This window comes from Peromyscus californicus, unplaced genomic scaffold (assembly GCF_007827085.1).
Source record: "Peromyscus californicus insignis strain IS unplaced genomic scaffold, ASM782708v3 Scaffold_9__1_contigs__length_137607984, whole genome shotgun sequence".
Classification (NCBI taxonomy): Eukaryota; Metazoa; Chordata; class Mammalia; order Rodentia; family Cricetidae; genus Peromyscus; species Peromyscus californicus.
The window spans coordinates 97,809,944-97,836,466 of record NW_026294617.1 but is presented as its reverse complement, the minus strand read 5'-3'; the positions used below and the strand labels follow the sequence as shown (position 1 = coordinate 97,836,466).

At 39.1% G+C, this 26,523-nt stretch overlaps 1 protein-coding gene across 49 annotated transcripts in view; it reads left to right on the top strand.

Moving 5' to 3' along the window:
• The window catches only part of LOC128105112 (uncharacterized), a 211,601-nt gene that overhangs the window by 136,537 nt on the left and 48,541 nt on the right, over positions 1–26,523 (top strand). For 19 of the 49 annotated variants that reach the window (XR_008216259.1, XR_008216253.1, XR_008216265.1 and 16 more), the window contains one exon: positions 26,278–26,326. Coding sequence is in view for 2 of the 49 variants with exons in the window: in XM_052729987.1 (XP_052585947.1) it covers positions 2,905–2,991; positions 15,310–15,425; positions 26,278–26,326 (252 nt within the window). In the remaining 47 variants the exon portion in view is untranslated. Of the gene's footprint in view, positions 1–2,904; positions 3,114–3,858; positions 10,327–15,309; positions 15,426–21,232; positions 21,439–22,723; positions 22,850–26,277; positions 26,327–26,523 lie in introns of all 49 variants that reach the window. The other 30 variants (XR_008216242.1, XR_008216240.1, XR_008216248.1 and 27 more) reach the window with 15 other exon arrangements.

Here is a 26,523-nt window from a genome sequence, read left to right as displayed (position 1 = left end):
AGAAAAGCTTCCAGTGAAAATTTCAATCAATATTTTTAATCCCACAAGATGAGATAAAATATGATACTGTGTTCTGGCAATGAGAGATTGGGGACAGGAGAGCAGGTTCAGGAGCCAAGCTGATGAGGGAACAGAGAGTAACCACCAGCCTCAATTTGTGGCGGGGCTGTGAGACACACCCATATGTGGCTTTCCTATGCAAGTAGGTGAGAGAGGGCCATGTATGAGACACATAATGTACTCCCTGTCTCTCCATTTAGCATCACTTGACTGTTTATTACAGTGACCGGAGGAAAACTGAAAGAAGGCACCAATCCACTTTCACATTTAAAAATGCTTTGCATTACTAATTTTGGAACCAGGTTTTCTACTCTTGATTCATATAAACGTATGAGCATGTATGTATGTATGCTGAGCATCATATACAGCATTGAAGGCTTACTTTATTGCTTTTTCAGTGTTTTGGAGGCTTTGTTAAAGCAGGTCTCTCACCCTTTACCCTTAGTTTTTGCTTTTTTTTCTCCACCTTGCATGCACCACACAGGCTATTAAACTGCGAGCTGGCTGGTGATTGATCTCTTTAATAAAAGCAACTTCTTTAGTAAGCAAAGAGTGATAAAGATAAACAAATGTACTGGTTTGTCCAGCGCGTTGGAGATTATGGCAACACAGGGCACCAAGAAAGCCTATTAACAGATAACTCAGATGAAACCCATCAATTCTGATTTCAGTAAGTCGGGAACCATTCGCTTTAAGTTAATTTTAGCCATGTTTTCTCTTCATTTGTAATACTTTGTAGGTTTTAACAGAAAAATATTTAATAGTGTGCGGTGTAGTCCATAGATAAACGATGGGGGCAATTTCTCCACCTAACTGCTTGTCAAGCCCTTTAGCAAGGTACACGCCGACCGGTAGTTTATCATCTCGCTTTCTAGATTGTTGTGGAAGATCATTGAGAGGCCCGAGACTCCCAGGAGGACTGTGCTCTAATCCTGTCATTTTTTAAAATGCTGGAAAGTGTAAGGTTACATGGGAAGATGATTTTACATAAGGCTTCTCTTTAGCTCGTCACAATAGCGCTTGCTTTCCATGGTAACCACTGTTTCCATGGCACAGGCTACAGCTCCTCCAGAGCTGCTGAAGGCCTTTCAGAAGATGCTCACCCACCCACATGTGTGAGAACACACTCCCCCCGTGCTTCTCCCTCCCCGCCACTCCCTTCTCCTTCACTCTGCTCCCTCTCCCTTCTCTTCTTGTCTAACCTACCCCTCAGCATGAATTTCTAAAAGGCATTCACTAAACACAGCAAAGCTCATTTTTCAAATGAAGTCTGCTTTCCTCCCCATTATTCAATCAGATAAATAATAACTGATGTGCCTTTCTGGAATGATCTGGAAATATAACAAAAGCTGGTGCTGTCCTCAATGACATGGAGTAACAGGATAAAATCTTGAAGAGAAAATTTGACAGGGAAAAACATTCAGCTCTCGACCAGATTTTCTAAATTTACTCCCCATTCCTTAAGCCGAGCTAAGTCTGTGGCTCTGCATCCTGTTAGATGCCAAGACACGTAAAAGAAATTTACAATTGTGAGGTACTTGGATTCTTTTTGGTCATTTGAGAGAATGTGATTTGACTAGACAATAATTAGCAATATAACAATACTCAAAATACATAGTTAATATAGGATCACACCAATTGTTTCAGGTTTACTGTCAAGCCATGCAACTAGTATTCTGTGCCCTCCTCTTCACTTTTATTCTTAGGACTGGGGACATCTACACACTTCAGAAAGATAAAGTCCACATAATGAAGAGTGACTCCTGGGGTACCATCTCCTTAGTTTTCAAGGACACACCACTGTTCTTTTGTTTCTGCTTCTGTGTTTGGTATCTCCTTTCTCAGCATAGGTGGTTGCTTCTGAAATGAGCTTCCACATGTTTAAAATACGACGTGGGGCTTTCACCTGCCCTGAGAAAGTGCAGTTGAACTGCACTGTCACCAGAGTGACTGTTCTGTATTGTCACCCTGTCCTGTGGTTTTGGTGAAGGTGGGCAATGACCAGGAGAACATAACCTTTGGGACTGGGGAGATGGCTCAGTGGGTAAAAGCAGTTGCTGTGCAAGTGTGGTAACAAGTTCAAATCCCCAGGCTTCACATAAAAGTTGGATGTGTATAGCTCTGCTATAGTGAGATGTAAGTTGGACAGAGGAGAATCCCCAAAGCTTGTGGGTCAGCCATCATGGGATATGGAGCAAAAAACAAAATAAAACAAACAAATGAAAACAAAATGGAAAGTAAGTACCAACACCAGAGGTTGTCCTGTGAGTTCTAAAAGGGTACCCTGGCACACACACAGTTACACACCCAAGTTCACATGCAGGTTCACACACATGCACAAACATACACATTCGTACACACACACACACACACACACACACACACACACACACACACACACACACACGGTGGTGGGGAAGAAACATGGTAACCAAAATTAAATTCATTTCAGTTCTGTATATTTTATTTAACATTAAAAAATACATTTTATTTATTTATTGTGTGTGTGTTTGTGTTTGCTCACAGACAAGCATTTGGAGGTCTGAGTTGGTTCTCTCCACCATGTGTGTCTCAAGGTCAGGTTTGGAGACAAGTGCCTTTACCTACTAAGCCATCTCCCCAGCCCAGAATATTTCATTTTTATTAGCTCTGTGACCTTTTCTAAGTTATCTAGCCTAACCTTTGAACTAGGGCAGGAAAACAGCATTGATAGAAGGGTAACCGGTGTATGTGTTTCTATTGGGGCAGTCATTGTGGCATACTGGTGTTCTGAGTGAAGGGTGGCTTACTTACTTGTTGGTCATTAAGTTGAACAATGCTTCAGTCATTGTCTTGATATTGCAGCTACATCAGGATTGATTTTTGGCTCTCAGGTATTTGGAATTCACATACTGAAACAGCAAAACTCCATGACATGCGATCCATCAGAAAGTGAGTCCTATGGATGCAAGGTGGTTTTTCTTCCATTTTGCTCACTACTTTGTCAGAAGTTCTTAAAACAAGGCCTGCACATGGTTGGTACGCCACTAATATTTGTCAAAAGACTCATTATGGTAAGAGAAACTCAAACAGAAGTGTAATTTACCTAGGATGTAAAGAAATGCTAGCCAGAAGGTGTGATATGTAAGAATTCTCTCAAATGTTAGTGAGGTAGCCTAGGACAGCAGAGCATTTTGCTTTTGTGCTGTATCTTTCCAGTGATATCTTATATATACATTCTTACACTGTTCTTTGTGTTTTTGAGAAATTGATGTGTAAAAAGTGCCAATGTTTTTTTTTTTTTTGACTTTACGTGCAAACTAAAATTAGCTATTAAAGCTAACATTAACTCCTTGACCCTTGGGATTTCCTGAGATTGCTCTGGCCAGGTCCTCAAATCTTGAAGGCTTCGTCATACACTCACTCATTCATTCATTCAGCAGCCACTGCATGTGAGGTATTAGCCAGATACTTTGGTGGGAACAAATTTTAGTTAGATGGCATTGAGTATATCCTTAAAGGATTCAGTTGCTGAAAACATTGGTTTGTGGATGAACTGATGACAGTGGGGTTTCAAAAATCAGTAGGCTATGTCCACTTAGCCAGCAGCTAGCTACTCTGGCATAAAATCTGTAGAAATCAGCAGGCTACCCATCCAGTTCCCTTTTCCTACCTGAGGGCAACTCTTGGTAATTGTTTTTGGTAAAGAGAAGTGTAAGTCGTCATACCCAATCCATCATTTTTTTTCAAGGAACATTTATTTTCTTGCCAAATATGTCTAATGCTTTTCATAAGGCCTTTTCATCTTTTCATGGCCAGAAAAATAAGATAGCTGTGTGAGGCAACCAAGGAAGAGCTGAAGCCCGGAGGTCCCCCCGGAGAGTCTGAGTAATGAAGATGAAAATCACGGATCAGAAGGAATCTAAGGAAATTTATAAAAGTGCCCCATGTTAAGTTGTACCTCAAGGCAACGGCATTAGCAACCATGGTGGCAGCAGTGAGAATGCATGATCTGTATGGGTTGAAAGAAGGGAGAAAATTGTGATGGAGGCAAGATCTGCATGTGCCAAAGACAGAGGAAAAAATTAACCTGAATGTGATAAGCAAAATACGTGAAACCAACATATTCTATGATTTTACACACACATGGAATGTCCAGAGACTACAAGTGGGTGGCATCACAAAGCGAGGTCGAAGGTGGAAATTAAGGTGAACTGCAGATTGTCACAAAGAATAGTCCTCCATTTTACTCTCATTAGTCTGATTTTTGTGCATGGATTTGTATGTAGGCATGCTCATGTGAGCGCAGGTGACTTTATGGAGGCCAGAGGGGTCATATCCTCCCTGGAGATGGAGTTGTTGATGGCTGTAAGCTGTGTGACATGGGTGCTGGGAACCACTTGGATATTCTGCAAGAGTTCTTAATTACTATGCCATCTCTCTAGCTCCCACTCATGTTGAAAGATTTACCTCTATTTTTATTTTATTTTTTGGGTGTGTGTGTGTGTCTCCTCCCATACACATGTCACACAGATGTGGGTACCCAAGAAGATGGAAGCAGCTATCAGATCCTCTGGAGCTAAACTTAGTGGTGGTTAGAAGTCACATGACATGGGTGCTGAGAACAGAACTCTGACCCTCTGGAGGGGCAACAAACACTCTTAAGCAATGAGCAATTTCTCCAGCTTTTAAGAAGACAGTTTTGAGATGACAAAATATTCTAAAACTCGATCATGGTGATGGTTATATGACTTACAAAGAAAAATCAGAGAATTACTTTACCTATTAAAAATTAGTGAACGATACACTGTTCAAGTATGGAAATTTTATGGCATATGAATCTTATCCTAAAAATGTTAGACAGCAACAAAAAGCAAGAAGTAAGGGGTGGAAAGGAAATCGGTATGGCTGTGGAAGCTTTACCAGTGCCATCATGACATAAATTGACCAAAATCTTGTAGCTAGGAGGAAGTAGAATATGAATTTTAGTAAGAGAGTATTTGGCTCCAAGATAACACTGGATAAAGGCAGTGCTAACAGTTGGAGGGCAATAGTAGATTAATGAGAAGGGAATGTTATTTTATTGAAAAACTTTCCAGTATGTTTTTGATTCTTTTCTTAGAAAAGGAGCATGCTGGAAAGTAGCAAGTTTGAAAGCTTAATTTAGTGATAGAATGACAGATGGAATCTTTTGTAAAGGCCAGATGGAAGAATGAGTGTGTTACCCAGGTAGGGTGGGCCAAGGTTGGAGGTATGGGAGAGAAAAGAAGGGGAGACATTTGAAAGGCAAGAGTCATGCCTTGATGAGTGACCTCACTGTTCATGAAAGTATTTTGTGCTTTTACAAAGGAACTTCTTCACAGTAATTTATGGAGATCTTCCATGCACAATACAATGCTTACGTATCTGTATATTTAGTGATACTGTAGATTGAATCTGTGGCTTCATACAAGCCATGTAAGCCCTCTACATGGGCTAGGAATCTACAGTCCTAGTTCAAGAATACCCTGTATTGCACTGTACTATTGGTCACAAAGAAAGCAGTACCAGACCAGTGGAGAAACTCAGGATGTAGGGGGTAAGAGTGAGAAATGCCAGGCATGGTGGTGGATGCCTTTTAATCACAGCACTTAGAAGACAGAGGCAGGTGGATCTCTGAGTTCGAGGCCAGCCTGGTCTACAAAGCAAGATCCAGGACAGTCAGGGCTACACAGTGAAATCCTGTCTCACAAAACCAGACCAAACCAGAACAAAACAAGTGGGAAATACCTCTGATGGAATTGTGAGGAGAGAAGGGAGATGCTCTTCAGGGAAGGTGGCAAGTCTTACCTGGGCTGCAGGATACTGGTGATACATTGCACACATATTACATAGCACATTGTGTTCTATGCTTCGGGAATGTGTTAGTCAGAGGTCTCAGTCTTAGGTGATAGAAAACCAGCCCAAATGAATCTGAGACAAAATGGTATCAATTGTCTTGTAGTAGTAGGGGCTGTGGGGTTTGTGTGGCTAAGAAGTGATGTTTAAAACGCTCAGCTTCACTCTCCTGTCAACCAGTTCTTAGTTTGGCTCTCCCTCTGTGGCAAATATTCTACTGAAAACTCCACATTTACATGTTCCTGGCAGAGTATAATCCCTGAAATCCCAGAATTTATTTTTCAGTAATTAACAGATGAGTGTGATGTGGAGTCTCGCTGGCTCATGCTTGTGTCATGACCATGAGCCAACCCTTGTGGCCAAGGGCATTTGTTTTCTCATTCATTGAAGCAGAGCTTTGGGCCCATCCTATGGCGACTGTTACAGTATGGTAGTTAGTGGTATATCTATGAAAGGACCATGTTGTCGAAGATATTGTAGAGGTTCCTTGGGTTCTTAGCAAAGCAACAGAAGCCAAGCCAAGCCAAGCAAGCACATCAGAGAGAGAATGGAGTGGGACTTGTGCATTCTGCAACTCAGATTTTAAAGAAGTTTTAATGAATGCTCATGAAACCGGTGGTTAATGCATAAGGTAAGGTGACTGCTTTACTGTCTTAAATTATGGCGCACCAGATTTTCCTTTAAAGGTATTTCCACCCTTGATTCCAGCACTGCAAGTGCTATTATAATAATCAAGTCCTCTGAGTCTTCAGCCCTGCTGTTAGGATATGTGTTTGGGAGAATACCTTGGTACCTAATAGAGCAACCTAATTTCAGTTTCAAGGATGTCTCACCACAAGGGGCATTTTGATGGTCAGGAGGTGTAGTCACCAATATGTATCTGAAGTTTTCATAGGCTGCCTCATATTTGATTCATTTGGGTGGGCAGAGGATTTCTTAGAAGCTGTTCTTACAATTTAGTCTGCTGTTATTAAACGCATTAGCTATAATACGTAAAATGGTTCTGCTTTTGTACATTACTGGGGGAAGGTGAAATAGTGTTGCTTTGTGGATGCCAGTTGGAGCCTGCCACAAGTATCTTCATTTTCCCCCCCAGAGCCTTGCCCTCCCTCTTTCCTGGTCAACTTCATTATCTCATACTAAGTTGCATGGCTTCAGTTTTCATCCTTAGTGTTCTTGACCTTGCAATTTTAATCCCAAAGTTTGTTTCCACAGCAACAGTGTGTTAAAGGCTTGGTAAACAGCTTGTGGTTGCTGAGTGTGTTAGAAGCTGTGGCTGTTGAGATCTAGTGGAAAAAAGAGGGACCATTGGGGGAAGGCATGTCTTTGAAGAGCGTGATGGGATGCTTACCTTTCCCTTCCCCTCTCATTGTTTCCCAATGATCAACTTCTTTGCCACATGCTAATCAATGATGAATTGTGTTTCCATGAACCCAGAATAACAGGACCAAGCAAATACAGATTGAAGCATCTGAAACTACAAGCCAAAATGAATCTTTTTTTTTTCTTCATCAAAGTAGATTTTCTTCTCAGGTATTTGTCACAAAGATAGAAAGCTGATTAACACAGAAACAATTAGCCTCATTCAAGACAGAAGAATATGATCTTACTAACAGAAGATGGAGAAAGGACCAAAGTAACCTCAATAATATACCTACCTAAAACTGTGTGTAGTGGATATTGTTGGAATTCAATGAGCTCTCTTGAGTAGGCTTTAATGTGTCAGTTTTTGAGATTTGGGAATTAACCCATTGAATAGTTAGGTTGCCCAATGGTTTATACTCAGATATAAAATCATAAAGAATTGTGTTCAGGTCCATTTGCCCCAAAGCCTCTTCCTCTTGAATCACATAGCTGATGTTAAAGCAGGTAAACTCTGAAATGTAAAAGAAGCACATGTGGGTATTTCCTCAGGGATTTAAATACAGGGTCATCAGCTTGAATTTACAGGCAGTGGTGCAGGGAGAAGGGAATTGAGGATGGTGTGGGACATAGAAGAAAGAGGTGGTAGTTCAGATCTGGGGAGAAGGCCTGGGATGCTCCAGGTTAGCAGCCAGAGTTTCTATGAGAGTTAATAAAGGACTTGTCATGTAGGTGAAAGCCAAATTGTATGTAGAGAACAAAATCTTATCCTAAGACACTCAGTTACTTGCACTACAAGCTTTTTTCATGAAGCATGCTATTGCCTGAGACTGAAGCAGAGGCAATAGATAGTTTAAAAGCACAAGTCAGCCAGAAACTACACCAAGAAAATGCCATGGGTGTAGCTCTATACTCATCTCTAAATGTAGAAGATGAAATGAACAGGTACAACTTGGTCTATGCTATGAGGCAGGGTGAGCCATATTTGGACAACTGGCTCAACATACACTGGGCATAGATGTTGGAGAGGGCAGATCTGAAATAAGTGGATAGTCACTATAGAAAGACAATTTGAGTGTCCAGCAAGGTGTTAATATTGTGAACAAGGAAGGGACTTGTGCTCAAAGAGTGGCCAAGGAAGGAGAATGAGATCAGGACTTGGAAGCACATGGAGTAACAAGTCAAACCAATCTAAGTGGGGGAGTGCAAAATGTGGTAAGACGTGGTACAGGTGGATGCAAGCCAGGTCTTTCTCCATGTAAGGGTACAGGGAAGTTCTGATGGGCACTAATTTATTCTGATCTCTTGTGAAATGTGAGGTAGGACAGAAAACCAAGACATTGGAGATAGCAGCCTGGGCTGAAAGTTGAGATTCCACTTCGTGGTTGTGCAACCCTGGGCAAGGTACTAATCTTAATGTGGGTAAACTCAAGTATGAAAATAAGCATACTTACAGGGCAAATGTGGAAATATTTAGCATGATTTTATACATATGCATATGTGTGCATATCTATCATATCTATCTATGAATATCTATCTCTGTCTATCCATCCATCTATCTATCATCTATCTGTCTTTCATCTATCATCATTTATTTCCTTCCTTCCTTCTTATCTATGTAATAATGTGTAGTATAAGGACAGATTCAGGACACTTAGCATATACAGATGCTACATAAATGGTAGTTTATGATCAAAACACCACACTGGTATATTTTACCATTGAAAATAGTTAAGATTTGTTGAGATAGCTGGACAATAAAATCCCAAGTTCAGGTTCAGTCTAGGGGAATCCAAAAGGAATAAATCAGATTCATTAGGCCAAGTTTTTTTTTTTAATTTTTATCATTTCTTGTTAACAAACTTTTACATAGTGAATGTTCGATATAACAAGTACCATGCAAGTTATCTTTTACCTATAGAACCTAAAGTTGGTTGCACTAGTCCTGGGAGTATCTACCCAGTAGTTTATCTTGAATTTTATTCACTCTCTGGATCTCCCGTCTTTAAATCCATCTGGCTGTGCTAATGAAAACAGTAATTGCTTTATGCATTGAAATTTGCATCCCATGAGTGAGTACCTATCCTTTCTTTGATTTGCTCATATCTCATGCATGTCTGATCACTGATGCACTATGCACTATGATAATTATACTTGAGATGAGGTGAGCTTTTACTTGAGAACTTTTGGCCACACATTATACCCAGAATATATTTGAACAATATGATTCACATGGGTATGAGAGAAACATTCATTGAGATTCATTTGTGAATTGCTCATTCATTCACTTAACAAAATTTATTTGAAGCTTCCTATATGCAAAGTACCAACAAGTATTATAAGAGACACATATGGGAAGAATATATAGTTCAAAACCCCAAGGAGCTTATGTCTGAACATATTGCCTATAGAACAATAGATTTTGTATAGCCATTAGGCAAGCACCTCTCCTTTTAAAAGGACTCTGCTATGGAATAGTCCTAATAGCACTTTTCTTTATCAACTAGACAGGAGGAAAAGTCAACGAGGCCTTCCTCACCCTTCTTTGATATTTGAGTTGTTCCTGGAATGATATTTCATTGCCCTTTGTAGACTAGCTCACAAAAGCCAAATAATACTTTGTGCAAACTACAGATATTGCTAAAGGGGTGTGTTTGAAATTTTTGACTCAGCTAACTTTTTGTCAAGTGCCATCCTCAGGATTAAGAAGGCATTGGAGAGTTTTCAGGAAATTCAGCTGCAGTTTTTATAAGTCATGGAAAGATTAAAGGAAATTAATTGTTGTCAACAAGATTGTGGTCACTTTATTTTGTGAACTGTCGGCCCCAGATTGTTCTCTTTATCAGTCATTTGCAGTGGCTAGTATTCTTCTGCATTTTGCACTTCCAGCTCCCACATGTTACAGAGATACTGGGATGAGGCCTCAGCTGAAAGTTCTCTTGCATCAATGTGAAGAGCATGTTAAAAGAAAAGCGTTCAAGCTCACCAAGAGCTGTCCCTCATTTTTCACTGGCAGAAGCTAAAGCTTGAAGAAAACCAAAGACCAGAGTAAGGCCACCACCCAGTGGCATTGTCTTGATGTAAAACCACACCTCCTGGCGCTTTTTATCTATCATTTAAAAGCCTGATTATTTGTAGTTTATGACTCAAGTTGTGCCCTCTGATCCTAAAAGTAGAATGTGATTTTCTCCATTCTCCTCCTTGGCTATAAGTCATCATTAGTATAAATTGATTTCAGAAATGTATTTCTGAAAGGTTAGTTTCAAGTGTCTGCCAAATCCCCCACCAGTTCCTTTTAGCCTGGCCTGATGAGTTGGGATATTGTAACAATCCAGAGCAAACACTGCATTTGTGTTCTATAAAATTTTGCCTTCTTTCACCCCGCCATGTGGGCTATGTTTTTTCCATCACAGTGGTATGAGTTTGGCTATGTAATTGTCCTTGTTCACTGTTACTGAATAAAACACCAATGTTAAATATAGTTGACTTTGTTTGGTCTTGTGTGCTTCTGCCATTAGCCATGAAAAAAGTATGCTCCAGATAGCTGCTGGTGTGGGAAATTTTGAGCAGAACCAAACTCAATCTGCAGCTTGGAATAAACCTCATCTTTAGCCTAGAGCCCAGGTAGATGATTCCACCACACCAAGCTATGAACATATGAGTGTGAGAAATGAAAAATAGGTGTGTTGGTTATGATAATTTGTTTTTGTTGTAGGGGTTGTTTGTTACATAGGATTATCACAACACTTGTTTAGAAGTTCTCTGTGTTTCAAATTCCTAATATGTGCATGGAGTGATATTTGCACTATAGTTATTTATGGTGTTATGAAAATCATTAAATTGCGACATGTAGCATGCTTAGAACATTATTATCGTGCAGAAAACAGTGTCAGCCATTATTTTATTTGATAACATGGCAAACTATATCCTCCCCAAAGAACCACATAAATAAAATAGATTAGCATATTTATATCACAGCAATAGGTCCGATCAAAACCTACCTAAGAATGGAGCAGAGAAGCAATCACTGTGGAAAAGGTTAACTCATTGTCACTAATTACTTCTAACCCAGATCCCTAAATCCCTGCAGTGGTAATGGAGAAGAAAAGCCCCAAGGTGGTATGTGTCTCAGTCTATAAGTGACACACACTCATCTGCCTATGCTGTCTATCTCCAAAGTAGATAAAGGATGTGGCATTGGTGACCCAAGCAGATGGTGCAGATGCCCAGCTGATTCCCTTAGGTCACCTTAGACACTTGAATATCTCTGCCTCTCAGCACAAGGTCTTTGATGTCAGCAAAGCTCATTCAGCACCCGAGTAGAAAAACTGCTTTGTGGACACCCCGAGGTCTTGAGTGAAGAAAGTTGATGAATTAATACTCCAACCATCCATATCATCAATGAAGTAATATTCCATTAGGCTCTAGTAAGACTGGGCCCCAGTTTCCTACCATGGTAGGAAAATGTAACACTAATACACACACACACACACACACACACACGCAAATAAATATAAATATGGAAATAAACTATTATCTTCTCTACTCACGCCATTTTTTAAATCTTAAACATTTTCTTTTATTGAAAATAGATTATTTTCTCATATAATATATCCTGATTATAGTTTCCCTTCCATCTACTCCTCCTAGTTTCTTCCTACCTCCCCTCACCTCCAGATCCATTCCTTTTCTGTATCCCATTAGAAAAGAACAGGCCACTTAGAGATAACAACCAAATATGAAAAAATAAAATATAATTAGATGAAGCAAAAGTTTTCATATTGAAGTTGGACATCGCAACTCAACAGGAGGAAAAGAGTCCCATTAGCAGGCAAAAGAATTAGAGACCCATTTGTTCTCGTAGTCAGGAGTTCTATAAAAACACTAAGCTAACACCTATAATAAATACACAGAAGATCTGGTATAGACCTATGCAGCCCTTGTGCTTGCTGTTTTAGTCTCTGTGAACTCATATATGTCTTGCTTAGTTGATTTAGAGGGTCATGTTCTCCTGGTGTCTTCCATCCTTTCTGAGTTTTATAGTCTTTGTACCTCCTCTTCTGTGGGATTCCTTGAGCTCTGAGGGGGAGTGATTTGGTGTAGATCTCCAGTTTAGACTCTCTGTCTACATAATGTCCAGCTGTGGGTCTTTGCATCTGTTTGCATCTACTGCAAGAGGATGGCTCTCTGAAGATGATTGGATATAGTACCTATCTATGAGTATAGAAAAGTATCATTAGGCATCATTTTATTGATTTTTTTTTTGACCAGTCTTGTTTGGATCTCTAGGCTATCTAGTCTCTGATTTTTGGTTACACAAGCAGTGTTGGGTATGGGTTCCTTCTCATGGAGTAGGCCTTAAGTCAAATCAGACATTGCTTGGCTACTCCCACAATTCTCACCATACTCTCTCACTCCATTTCACAACCCCCCACCAGCTCCCTTCTGTTCCCATCCCCATTTGCCCCCAGTCCACTAGTAAAATCTATTTTATTTCCCCTTCTCAGGGAGGTCCATGCACCTACCCTAGACCCCTCCTCTTTACTTAACTGTAGCTAGAGTTTTCCTGCCTGGCCCACAGTCAGGACAAATCTGTCACCCACCAGTCCCACAGCTGCTCAGACCCAACAAAGTAAACACAGAGACTTATATTGGTTACAAACTGCATGGCCGTGGCAGGCTTCCTGCTAACTGTTCTTATATCTTAAATTAATCCATTTCCATAAATCTATACCTTGCCACATGGCTTGTGGCTTACCGGCATCTTCACATGCTGCTTGTCATGGAAGCGACTGGCCGTGTCTCTGACTCATCCTTCCACTTCCCAGAATTCTTCTCCTCCTTGTCCCATCTGTACTTCCTCCTGCCTGACTACTGGCCAATCAGTGTTTTACTTACTAACCAATCATAGCAACACATTTGCCATACAGAACATCCCACAGCACTTAACCTCTCTGGGTCCATGGATTATAGCTTGGTTATCATTTACTTAACAGCTAGTATTTACTTATAAATGAATACATACTGTATATGTCTTTCTAGGTCTGGGTTACCTCACTCAGGATGATTTTTTTTTCTAGTCCCATCCATTTGCCTATAAATTTCATGATGCCATTGTTTTTAGTAGCTGAGTAAATACTCCATTGTGTAAATGTACCACATTTTCTTTATCCATTCTTCAGTTGAGGGACATTTAGGTTGTTTCCAGTTTCTGGCTATTATGAAAAAAGCCACAGTGAACATTGCTGAGCAAGTGTCCTTGTGGTAACATGGGACATCTTTTAGGTATATGCCCAACAGTGGTGTAGCTGGGTCTTGAGGTAGGTTGATTCCCACCTTTCTGAGAAACCACAATATTGATTTCCAGAGTGGCTATACAAGTTTGCACTTCTACCAACAATGGAGGAGAGTTCCCTTTGCTCCACATCCACACCAACATGAACTGTAACTTGTGTTATCAATGTTAGCCATTTTGATAGATGTAAGCTGGAATCTCAAAGTACTTTTTGATTTGCGTTTCCCTGATGTATAGGGATGTTGAACATTTATTAGTGGTTTTCAGCCATTTAAGATTACTCTATTGATAATTCTCAGTTTATATCTGTACTTCATATTTAACTGATTATCTGGATTTTTGATATCTAATTTCTTGAGTTCTTTATATATTTTGGATATTAGTCTGCTATTGGACGTGGAGCCGGTAAAAATCTTTTTCCTTTCTGTAGGCTGCCACTTTGTCTGATTGATAGTGTCCTTTCCTTACAGAAGATTTTCAGTTTCATGAGGTCTCATTTATTAATTGTTGATCTTAGTGCCTGTGCTATCAGTGTCCTGTTCAGAAAGTCTTATCCTGTGCCAATGAGTTCAAGGCTATTCCTCACTTTCTCTTCTATCAGGTTCAGTGTATCTGGCTTATATTGAAATCTTTGATGCATTTGGAATTGAGTTTTCTGCAGGGTGAGAGCTGTGATAAATACAGATCTGCTTGCATTCTTCTACATTTGGCCATCCTGTTTGACCAGCACTATTTGCTGAAAATGATGTCTTTTTTTTTTCATTGTGTATTTCTGGCTTCTTTATCAAAAATCAGGTGTCCATAGATGTGTGGATTTATGTCTGGGTCTTCAATTAGATTCCATCCATCAACATGTCTGTTTTTATGCCAATACGATGGTTTTTATTGCTATAGTTCTGTAGTACAAGTTGAAATGAGGGATGGTGATAACTCTAGCAGTTATTTTATTGTTCAGGATTGTTTTAGCTATCCTGTTTTGTTTTTTCATATGAAATTTAGTATTGTCCTTTTAAGGTCTATAAAGAATTGTATTGGAATTTTAATGGAGATTGCATTGAAACTGTAGATTTCTTTTTGGTAGGATGGACTTTTTTATGTTAATTCTACTGATTGATGAACATGGAAGGTCTTTCCATCTTCTGATATCTTCTTCAGTTTCTTTCTTCAAAGACTTTTTTTTTGTCATACAAGTCTATAACTTGCTTGGTTAGAGTTACCCTCAAGATATTTTATATTATTTGAGGCTGTTATTTCCCTGTTCCTTTTTCAATCCATTTACCATCTGTATATAGAAAGGCTGTGAATTTTTTGAGTTAATCTTGTATCCAGCCACTTCTCTGAAAGTGTTTATCAGCTATAGGAGTTACCTGGTGGAGTTTTTATGGTATCATATCATCTGCAAATAAGGATACTTTGACTTTTTCCTTTTCAATATGTATCCCCTTAATCTCCATCAATTTTCTCATTGATTTAGCTAAAACTTCATGTAGTATATTGAATAGTTATGGAGAGAGTGGACAACCTTGTCTTATTTCTGATTGTAGTGGAGTTGCTTCGAATATCTGTCTATTTAATTTGATGTTGGCTATAGGTTTTCTGTAAATTGCCTTTATTATGTTTAGGTATGTTCCTTGTATCCCTACTCTACAGGACTTTTTTTGTGAAGGGGTGCTGGGTTTTGTCAAAGGCCTTTTGTGTATCTAATGAGATGATCATGTGTTTATTTTTTCTTTCAGTTTGTTTATGGTGGATTATATTGACAGACTTGTATATGTTGAACCATCCCTGCATCTCTGGATTGAAACCTACTTTATCATGGTGAATCTTTTTGATGTATTCTTAAATTCAGTTTGTAAGTATTTTATTGAATGTTTTTGCATTTACATTTGTAAGTGACAATAGTCTGTATTTCTCTCTCTTTGTTGATTCATTATGTGATTAAGGTATAAAGGTAACTATGGTCTTATAAAATAAATTGGGCAGTGTTCCTTCAATTTCTGTTTTGTGGGTTATTTGAGGAACATTGGCATTAACTCTTACTTGACAATCTAGTAGAATTCTGTGCTAAGACTGGCCTTGGGCTTTTTTTTTTTTGGAGACGTTTAATGACTGCTTCTATTTCACTAGGTGTTATAGATATATTTAAATAGTTTATCTGATCTTGATTTAACTTTGATAAGTGGTATCTATTGAGAAAATCTTTTAGATTTTCTAATTTGGTAGAGTACAAGTTTTAAAGGTATGTTCTATGAGTCTCTTGATTTTCTTTGTGTATTGTTATGTCCCCCTTTGTTTCTGATTTTGTTGATTTGGATATTTTCTTTCCATCGTTTAGTTAGTTTTGCATAAGAGTTTGTTTATCCTGCTGATTTTCTCAAAGAACTAACTCTTCATTTCACTGATTCTTTGTACTCACTTTGCATCTATTTTATTGATTTCAACCCTCAGTTTGATTATTTCCTGTCTTCTCCTTTTGGGGAGGTTACTTCATGTTTTCCCTAGAGCTTTCAGATATACTGTTAAGTTGCTAGTATGAGATCTCTCCATTTTTTTTTTTTTATGTAAACACTTAAGCCATGAGCTTTTTTCTTAGCACCACTTTCTTTGTGTAATGTAAGATTGGGTATGTTGTCTATTCATTTTCATTGAATTCTAGAAAGTCGTTAATTTATTTCTGTCTTGACTAATTTTTCATTCAGTAGAGAGTTTGTTTACATGAGTTTGTATGCTTCCAGTTGTTGTTGATATCCAGCTTTAATCCATGGTGGTCGGAATGGATGAAGGGAGTTATCTCAATTATTTTTTTTTCTTTCCTTTTTTTTTTTTTCTTTTTTGAGACAGAGTTTCTCTGTGTAGCTTTGCACCTTTCCTGGAACTTGCTTTGGAGAGCAGGCTGGCCTCGAACTCACAGAAATCCGCCTGACTCTACCTCCCGAGTGCTGGGATTAAAGGCGTATACCACCACCACCTGGCTCAATTTTCTTATATCTGTGGAGACTTACTTTGTGACTGAGTATGTGGTTTATTTTGGAGAAAGTTCCGTGATATGCTGAGAAGAATTGTGCTCTTTTGTGTTCAAGTGGAATGTTTTGTAAATATCTGTTAGGTCCATTTCTTTTATAATGCCTGTTAGCTCTAGTGTTTTTCTGTTTAGTTTTTGTCTGACGACCTGTGCATTGGTGAGAGTAGGGTACTGAAGTCTCTCACTGTCAGTGTGTGAGGGTCAATATGGGAGTTAAGCTGTAGTGTTTCTTTTGCAAACATGGGTGGCCTTGTGTTTGGAGCATAGAAGTTAAGAACCGAAATGTTGTCTTGGTGGATTTTTCCTTTGATGATTATGTAGTGTCATTTCCCTATCTCTTTTGATTAATTTTGATTGGAAATCTATTTTGTTAGATATTAAAATGGCTGTACCAGCTTGCTTCTCAGGTCCATTTGCTTGGAATATCTTTTTCCAATCCTTTACCCTGAAGTAATGTCTATCTTTAATGTTGAGGTGTGTTTCTTGAATGTAATAGAAGGATGAATCCTGTTTTCCCACCCATTCTGTTAGTCTGTGTCTTTTTATTGGAGGAATTGAGGCATTTGGTATTGAGAGAGTTCAATGATCAGTGATTGTTGAGTCCTGTTATTTTGCTGTTGTTGGTTATGGTGTGTGTGTGTGTGTGTGTGTGTGTGTGTGTGTGTGTGTGTGTGTGTGTTCATCCCTTCTTTTGATTTTGCTGGTGTGAAATTATTTATTTTCTGTGTTTTCATAGGTGTGGTTAACCTCCATAGGTTGGAGTTTTCCATCTAGCACCTTCTGTAGGCCTGGATTTGTAGACAGATATTGTTTAAATTTATCTTTATGAAATATCTTATTTTCTCCATACGTGATAATTGAAAGTTTTGCTGGGTATAGTAGTCTGGGTGGCATCTGTGTTCTCTTAGAGTCTGTAGTCCATCTGTCCAGGTCCTTCTGGCTTTTAGAGTCTCCATTGAAATCTCAGATATAATTCTAATATGTCTGTCTTTATATGGTACTTGGTCTTTTTCCCTTGTAGTTTTTAATATTTTTCATTGTTCTGCATGTTTTGATTTTTTTTTTTTTTTTTGGTTTTTTGAGACAGGGTTTCTCTGTGTAGCTTTGCGCCTTTCCTGGAACTTGCTTTGTAGACCAGGCTGGCCTTGAACTCACAGAGATCCACCTGCCTCTGCCTCCCAAGTGCTGGGATTAAAGGCTTGTGCCACCACTGCCCAGCATGTTTTGATTTTTATGTGGTGAATAGACTCTCTTTTCTGTTCCAATCTATTTGGTGATCTACATGCTTCCTTCTTTAGGTTAGGGCAATTTTCTTTTATGATTTTGTTGAAGACATTTTCTAGACCTTTGAGCTGAGATCCTTCTCTTTTCTCTATTCCTATTATTCTTAGATTTTTGTCTTTTCATAGAGTATGAGATAGTGTCAGGAATTTTTTTGGATTTAACATTTATTTGACTGATATATTTGTTTCTTCTGTTGTATCTTCTATGCCTGAGATTCTCTCTTCCATCTCTTGTATTCTGTTTGTGAAGCTTGCCACTGTTTTTCCTGTTGAATTCCTAAATTTTTCATGTCCAGAATTCTCTCAGTTTGTATTTTCTTTATTTGTTCTATTTCAATTTTCAGGTCTTGAATATTTTTGTTTCTTTCAACTGTTTGTGTTTCCTTGTATTTCTTTAAGAGATTTATTCATTTCCACCATTTTTTTGTATGTATTTTCCTAGAATGATTGATTTCTTCTTCTCCTTCTCCTCCTCCTTCTCCTTCTCCTTCTCCTCCTCCTCCTCCTCCTCCTCCTCCTCCTCCTCCTCCTTCTTCTTCTTCTTCTTCTTCGACAGGGTTTCTCTGTGTAGTTTTGGTGCCTGTCCTGGATCTCACTCTGTAGACCAGGCTGGCCTTGAACTCACAGAGATCCACCTGGCTCTGCCTCCCAAGTGCTGGGATTAAAGGCATGCGCCACCACTGCCTGACTGTTTTTAGATTTCTTTAAGGGACTTACTCATTTCCTCTTTAAGGACCTTTGCCATCTTCATATAGCTGGTATTAAGGTCTTTTTCTTGTGCTTCAGCTATGTTGGAACATTCTGGGGAGAAGTTCTTTGTGATCTGTTGGTGATGACTTCAGAGAAGGAAAGGAGACCACAGCAGGTTTCTTGCTAGAGAGCCAGGGATGGGACTGGGAGGACTGGATGTCAGGAACAGTAAGAGGGATGTGGGCCCTCCTTCCACCTACTTGCTATCCTGGGAGGAGCCACCTTTGTGTTGTCATGAGATGCCTGCTGGAGTTGGAGTCTGGGACAAAGCAAGCAACAGGACTGGAGAGTAAGTTTAGAAGGGGAAAATCTGTGGGACCCAAGGAGATGGGTTTGGGGGTTGGGGAAGACTGTTATGGGTGTTCTGATGAAGAGCTGGTGAGGAGACTAGAGCTGGGTCTGAGGGAGCAGAGAGAGCGAGGGCGAGAGAGGCGATGGTCTGAAAGTAGCCTACTTAGCTTTCCGGCAGGCATGGCCTGTGGTTGAGGAGAGGGTGCCTGCTAGAGTTGGGGCTGGGGATCTACACACCGTTCTTAATAGTTCATTTCTGAAAGCAGATATGTGTGTGTTTCCTCCACATCATACAATTTCATAACACTATCTAGGTTCCCTAAAATTTAGCTCAGTTGTGATTCTCTCTCCATTGAGAAAGCATCAGATCTCACAGTCTAAAGGCTCAGTTCCACAAAACTTCACCCACTTCTAGATTCTAATTACAAGTTGCAGGGCCCCAGGTCATCTACAACTTCCATTTGAATTGGCTCAGAACTGAGATTCCTACAGCTTTCTTCTTGAGCTTGACGATTTACTAGAGCAGCCCAAAGATTCCAAAGCAGTTTGCTTACTACCCTTGCTTTACACAAGGACTGTTTTAAAGAATGTAAGTGAAAATATGCAATGGATGAGGTTAGGGTCTACTAGGAGTTGTTATACATTAATGTAAATGTATTCTTGTTCACTAGCCAAGAAGTTCCTGAATCATGTAGTTTGGAGATTTTTATGGAGGCCAATGGAGTTGGTAGCTCCATTTCCATTCCTTACACCCATTTCTAAAGAATAGAGCCTTGGAACTGGAAGTTTCAAGCTTTTAATCATGACCTGCCTTCTGGTGTGCAGGCTCCATTCAGTAGCCCATCCAGTATTGTTTCTTTAGAATAAGAGATCAGTCAGAAATTCCAAGGAATTTAGAAGCTTTGCACTGAGAACTGAGGCCCATGATCTTAACATTCACATTTGACTTAATTCATTCTGAGACATCTGATCCTAGCTGATTTTATCATATGAGCATCAGAGTGTTCTTTGCACAGATTTGGATGGTAGGCCAGTGACTACATAGTGACTGTCTTAGTCTTCTGTTGCTGTGAAGAGACACTATGACCATGACCACTCATGAAAAGAAAGCATTTAATTAGGATTGGCTTACAGTTTCAGAAATTTAGTCCATTATCAGCATGGCAGGAAGCATAGCAGCACACAAGCAGACATGGTGCTGGAGGAGCTGAGGGTTCTGTATCTGGATCCACAGGCATCAGGAAGGAAAAAGACCCTGGCCATGGCTTGAGCATTTGAAACCTCTAAGGCCAACCCCAGTCACACACATCCTCAAACGCGGCCATATTCACTTCAACAAGGCCACACCCTATTTCCAAGGCTTTTACAAACTCTGTTACTGTCTAGCTGTAGAGATCCATAAACATATGTCTACTATTCTACAGTAGTCCTTACTAGCTTCTCTTCTCATCATCTTTCTTGTCATTTACTTTCCCTCTACCCTCCCTTGTACTTCCTAAAAGTCCATCCAGAAAAAACAAAACAAAAAACAAAACCAAAAAAAAAGAAAAGAAAACAAAAACAAAAACATCCCAAATAAACTGCTCCTTTCTCTGGTCTTGTCTTTGGCTGTACCAGTCTCAGTTAGAGGCTTAAACCACCTTTCCCTGTATCACCTTCTGTGTCTTTTAATTGGCAGGGGGCATGGCATACCGACATATATCCAAAAAGTTGATAGTAAGTTTTACACTTATTTTCTTCAATTCTGTAGAAATGGAAGTCAGCACTTTCGTTGGGGAGAGTTACTGTGTATGAGATGTGAGCTGCTTCACCTTAGGCCTCTGTCCCTTCCCAGTGCCATAAACATCTAGTAACTACTGATGTTGAGCTTCAGTGCTCCACTGTCCTTGCCACAATATCATAAAAACCTCAAGAGAATTCCTAGCTTCAGAGTCTGACATAGAAATGATGGGGAAAACGGGTAGATTATTGAATCTGCTTTAATCCAAAAGACCACAGTTAATCTCAAAATATTTCACATTGTTATGGATTTTAGTTTATTGATACAAATTTAAAGTTAATTTTGTTATACTGTGTGTATATTTCTACTCTTGTTTAAGGTATTATGTTTATACAGCTCAATTAAAAGTGTAATGTATAATCAAGAAATCCAGATTAATAGTCATTTATAATAGTCAAACTCATAGTTATGCTAGTCAGGTTTTCTAGGTATACAAAAATATATTTCAGATAGATAGATAATCTTCAAACACGTCAATGATCTACAGAATATGGCATTTAACATGTTTAATAACTTAAGGCTTTTCACGACAGGGAGACATGCCTGCTCCTGGCAGCACCAGTCTACTTCAGAGAAGATGATAGGGATTGAAGAAACTCCATATGGAGTTTACTTTCCTTGTGGCAAAAATTATCCAATGGGCAAGAAACTGCCCTTGCCTTGACTGCTGACAGTATGCTATCCAAATTGGATAAGCAGGACATTGAAGAAAGTGACTGCCAAACTTTGCCAAGACAAGGTAGGACAGTCCTTCAAAAATCCTGCTTCACAGAAAAGTCTGTCAGATATTCTAGGCCTGTAGGCTGAAGATGGATGTGGCATCATTTCAGAGGAACCTTGGGTGACTGTCCAGGCAGCCAGCTGTTTCTGTTATTTCTTAATTTTAGAAGTTGTTCACTCTGCACTTCCTGTTTACTCAGGTAATTTTATATCCTTCTGGGGTCTTTGATGGAGTTGGAGACTAAATAGCTACAATTATAGTTTTCCTTAGTTATAATTAAAAGTAAATTAGATATAAAACTTTAGACTCACTGAGATAAGATAGATAATTAAGCATTTTCTCTAATTTTGCTAAATGCAAATGGATTAGATAGCGTTACTGTAGTTCTTACTTAATAACTGTTTTGTTGTATATAATCTTACTATGTTAAAGTTAAAACCTTCCTTTTTAATTAGACAAAGAGGGGGAAATGTTGTGGAATAATCCTCTTGTGCACTGTAAAGATTTGTCACTGGAATTGGTTTAATAAAACACTGATTGTCCAGTAGCCAGTCAGGAAGTATAGGTGGGGCAGCCAAACTAAGGATGATGGGAAGAAGAGCAGAGTGAGATGTCACCAGCCAGACACAGAGGGAGCAGGAAATGAATGTGCCATGCTAATAAAGTACTGCCATGTGGCAAAGAATAAATAGAAATATGGGTTAATTTAAATGTAAGAGTTATGTAATAACAAGCCTGAGCTATTGACCAAGAATTTTGTAATTAATATGAGCTTTTGTGTGTCTATTTGGGATTGGGTGGTTGGGACAGAAAAACTCTGCCTCTGTTTACAAGAGTCATCCACAGAGTGGGAATGGACTGAGACTTCTCTTAAAACTAAACCAGAGACTTTTCTCCATTCCTTTGTATCTTCCTTCCCCAGAGCCATCATTTTCCAACAGACCCCTGGCAGATAAATCTGTGTTTCATAGTGTCCAGGTGTTGGCAGAAGTGTCCTGAGAGGGAAACTCTAACAGAAAATTTTGGAGCTGAATAGTGCAGCTGGCCTAGGCATGCCATTATAGCAGTAACTTCAGTGAATAGTTTGCTTCTGGCTTTTACAGTAATGGATTGTTAGACTCCGTGGGAGCCCGTGTGGGATCAGGACATGGGAATGTCAGTGTTGGTGCAGAGATTCAGGAGACAGAAGAGAAACAGTTATTGTAGATTCTGGAATCGGGTAACTGCTGCCTTACACTGCTCCTGGTTAATCAATGGAACAGAATAGAGACAGACTTACACTAATACACAATTGATTTTTCAGGGCAGGTGTTAAAACAATTCCATGGGGAAAAGATGCTTCTGACTCAGGAGCTCCTGATGAGCCAGATGTCTGTGTCTCTTGTGCTGGATTCAACAATGAACTCTGGATGAATCTCAGACTTTAATAGTAGGAACTCTAACCTTACATGATTTCTAGAGTACAGTACTGGGTGGGTGTTTTAGCCATTTCACACTTCAGTAGCAGGATGCTCAGGCCTAGATAACTTATCAAGAACAGACAGTTGTTTCTCAAAGTTCTGCCTAAGATTATGGGGCACTTCCTGGTGGTGTTTGGTGAGAGGCTTTTGGTCACCTTCTCACATGGTGGAAAATGTAAGGGCAAAAAAACTAAACTAAAACCAAACCAAACCAAACCAAACCAAACCAAAACAGAACAAAACAAAACAAAACAAGGATGGAGTAATGAGAGAATGAAAATAATGGGCTATAATGGACTATGATAAGATATAAGTTTACATTAAACATAGGTTTGAATCTATATAAAATGACTTCTGCTCAAAAAAAGTTCTTGATCAAAGATTTAGATATTTGAGACATTTTAATAAGCTTAAAACAAGCTTCCTTGACACATTTATGGTCAGGGATCCCTAAGCTGTAGTTAGATGCCCACTCACATCTCTAGATAAGCTAAAATAAAGAGGAACGTAAGTCCTCAAGGCTGGAGAGCACATAGAGCAGTTAAAACTCACTTGTTATCAGAGAGGGGAGACCAGCACAGACCACTTAGAATTTGGCTTGTTGGTTTCTTTCACAGATAAATGTGATTTCTATGACTCAGAAATTATACAGTTCAAATTTGCCCAAGGAAAATGAATGGGTAAATCTCAAATGACTTGACAGCAACTTCCTAGCAGCTTCATTCACAAAAGCAAATGCTGAAAACAAGCCACATTTTCATCAGCAGGAGAATGGATAGACCTATTTTAGTTTTTGTATAGAACCACTCAATAATAAAAGTGAATTTAGTGTTGTTCTATGTGCTGAGACATGACTGAGTCCCACAACCGTGGTGGTGAGGTAACGAAGGCAGACAAGCTACACTGTGCAGAGCAATCTAGAACAACCTGAGGTGACGCAGTGGTCACAGCAGCAGCATCTTCCTGGAGTAGAATTTCTATGAGTTGATGTGGGTCTGTCTATGTGGCTCCATGCATTTGTCAGCTCATCAAGCTGTGACTGCAAAAACTAGAGCATTTCAATGTCTATGAGTTTTATGTCAGCTCAATAAAGGATTATCCAGTAAAGTAAGAATACCAAGGACTTTAGCAAAAAGGGGAATACAGTCTTCATTAACTTTCACATTTTTTAAATTTCAATTACTTCCTCAGGAACTAATTGAATCAAAGAGTATAGTCATATGAATAAATTAATGTTAAAAATTCTTAGTCCAGGAGTTGGAAAGGTAGCCCAGCAATTAAGAATATGCTCTGCTCTTGCGTAGGACCTGAGTTCAGTTCCTACCACTCAAAGTTGGGTGGCTCACAACCAACTTCCTGTAAATCCAGCTCCAGAGAATCTGGTTATTTCTTCTGATTCCCTCGGCACTGTACTCACAAGTACATGAACCTACACATAGACCCAGACACACATACACATAATTAAAAATAAATCTTAAAAATATGAATACAGAAATTCCTTCAGAGATAACAATTACAAGTACAACCCCAAAATGTGTTTGCAAAGTCGTTCATCACATTTATACCTACACTAAACTAAACCAAAGTGCTCAGAAAATTTACAATGCATTTATGTATGAATTATATCACTGCTAAAAATTAGACAGATCATGAGGGAATGCTAATAATCAACACTATTTAATAATGTAGACTATAGAATGACATGAATAGCTTTATTTCAGCCATGCAAATAATATATGAATGAAAAACTGCACAAATATGCACATATTATTTATTATGGTAGTTTCTGGAATTGTGCATGACTTTCTGATATTCTTACTTTTTAAATGCTTCTACTGTTATCAACAGAAAAAAAATTAGGAGAGCATTATAAAATTTTATATTAAATTGAAAGTCACATGGTATATATCTGAATTTGCTTTACTATTTTGTTTTTTAATGTTTATATCTTTGAAATTAAAATATAATCACAGCGCTTCCTCTTTCTCTCTCTTTACTCCCAAACTTCCCACACGCTCCCATCTCCCCCAACTCTCAAGCTGTTCAGAAGTACAAGAGAAACCCACTGACTCTTGGAAATCAGCTGCTCAGTTGTTGAAGGAAGTGGATACTGAATTAGATTATTTTTTTATTCTTGATAAAACCAGTCCCTCTTTCTCCTGCTGGCTTTCTCAGCCATCTCTCTTTTCTATTCTGCTCCAATTCTGCTAATCTGTGAACCATGAAGAGCAGCGGCGCTCTTTAGGAGATGGCGGCAAACACTGGCATCACTAACAGCCAGGCCATCGTGGCAATACATTTCATTTGGCTCTGTTTCCTAGTCTGCCAACTTGCTTTAATCAAAATTGGAATCAGTGCGATAAGAAGTCAGGTACATCTCAGTCTCACTGATATTTTACTAAAATTAAGTGAGCCCAGGATTCTGTAAGCGATCGGCTTGGACTGAAGTGTTTGTGTGTGCTCACAGGCAGGGACAGGGCTCAGGGGTTACTGTAGAGAAACGACCCGTAGCATCTGATCAGTTAATGAGAACCAGAGCAATGAATAATTACATATAGAAAGAGTTGCTGGAGAGTGAACGAAGAGATGTCAAAACTATTTCTAGTGAGTTTTATTTTATTTACCCAAAGGCAAATCCAAAGGTTGCTACAGGACAGTGCACATAAAACAGGGCTGTGAAGGGAATCTCCTACAGAAATGCTGCTTCGCTGGCTCTGCTGGCAGTTGAGTTCACAGTAGAAATGCATTCAATTCCACATAGTAATAGTGCTTTAATAACAGATGAAAATATGTTTTATGGTGTGTGTTGATAACTAAATGCTTATCCTATATATAGAAATTCAAATAATTGGAATTTCTCATAGCTAGCATCCAGTTGAGACCACTGGAGAATACCTTGATACAGAAGGTTAAAATCAATAGACTGTGTTTTGGTTATTTTTCAGAAGATGTCTGCTGTATGGTTAATATACTATATTTGTATTATGGGCTCTGGTTCCTGTAAATCTGAGGTCTCTCTTTCTTGAATGAATGAGGAGATAAGCAATTGAATTTGAAAGATACTTTATGCAACAGAAAAGCAATTTTGTTCCTGGTTATCAGAGGGCAAGAAGTGAACTAGCAATTGAGTGCAAAATATTTTTAACCTTTGAGATTCTGGTTTGCTTTGGGCCCACTAAAGATTGCATTTTCCAACCCGTCTCAGCTATATGAGATGTCAATGGAATATTTTGCTTAAATTTCCATGTAGTTGGGGCAATTATATTTTATCTTTAATGGGTATGGGATACGGAAATTTGTTTTTGAATGCCAATATGGACACATAAGTTGTAGAATGTTGTATTGTTCTGATTTGGGGACTTTGTAATGATTTGGTGATTTGCAATCGTTTATGCAGTTCCTGATGCTGGCATGAAAAGGTTGGCAACTTCCCATCACATTTTAAGGTAAGAATGGATTGTACAACTCCATTTCTTCCTAAATACGTTTAAAAATAATCATGACTCAGGGGCTGCTCAGATGGCTCAGTGGGTAAGGAACTTTCTGTGCAAGGGTAAGGACCCTTAACACCTGTACAACAGCTGGGCAAGTGAGGAGGCCCCAGCATCCCAGAGCTCAAGTGATAGAGAGAGGAGACTCCCAG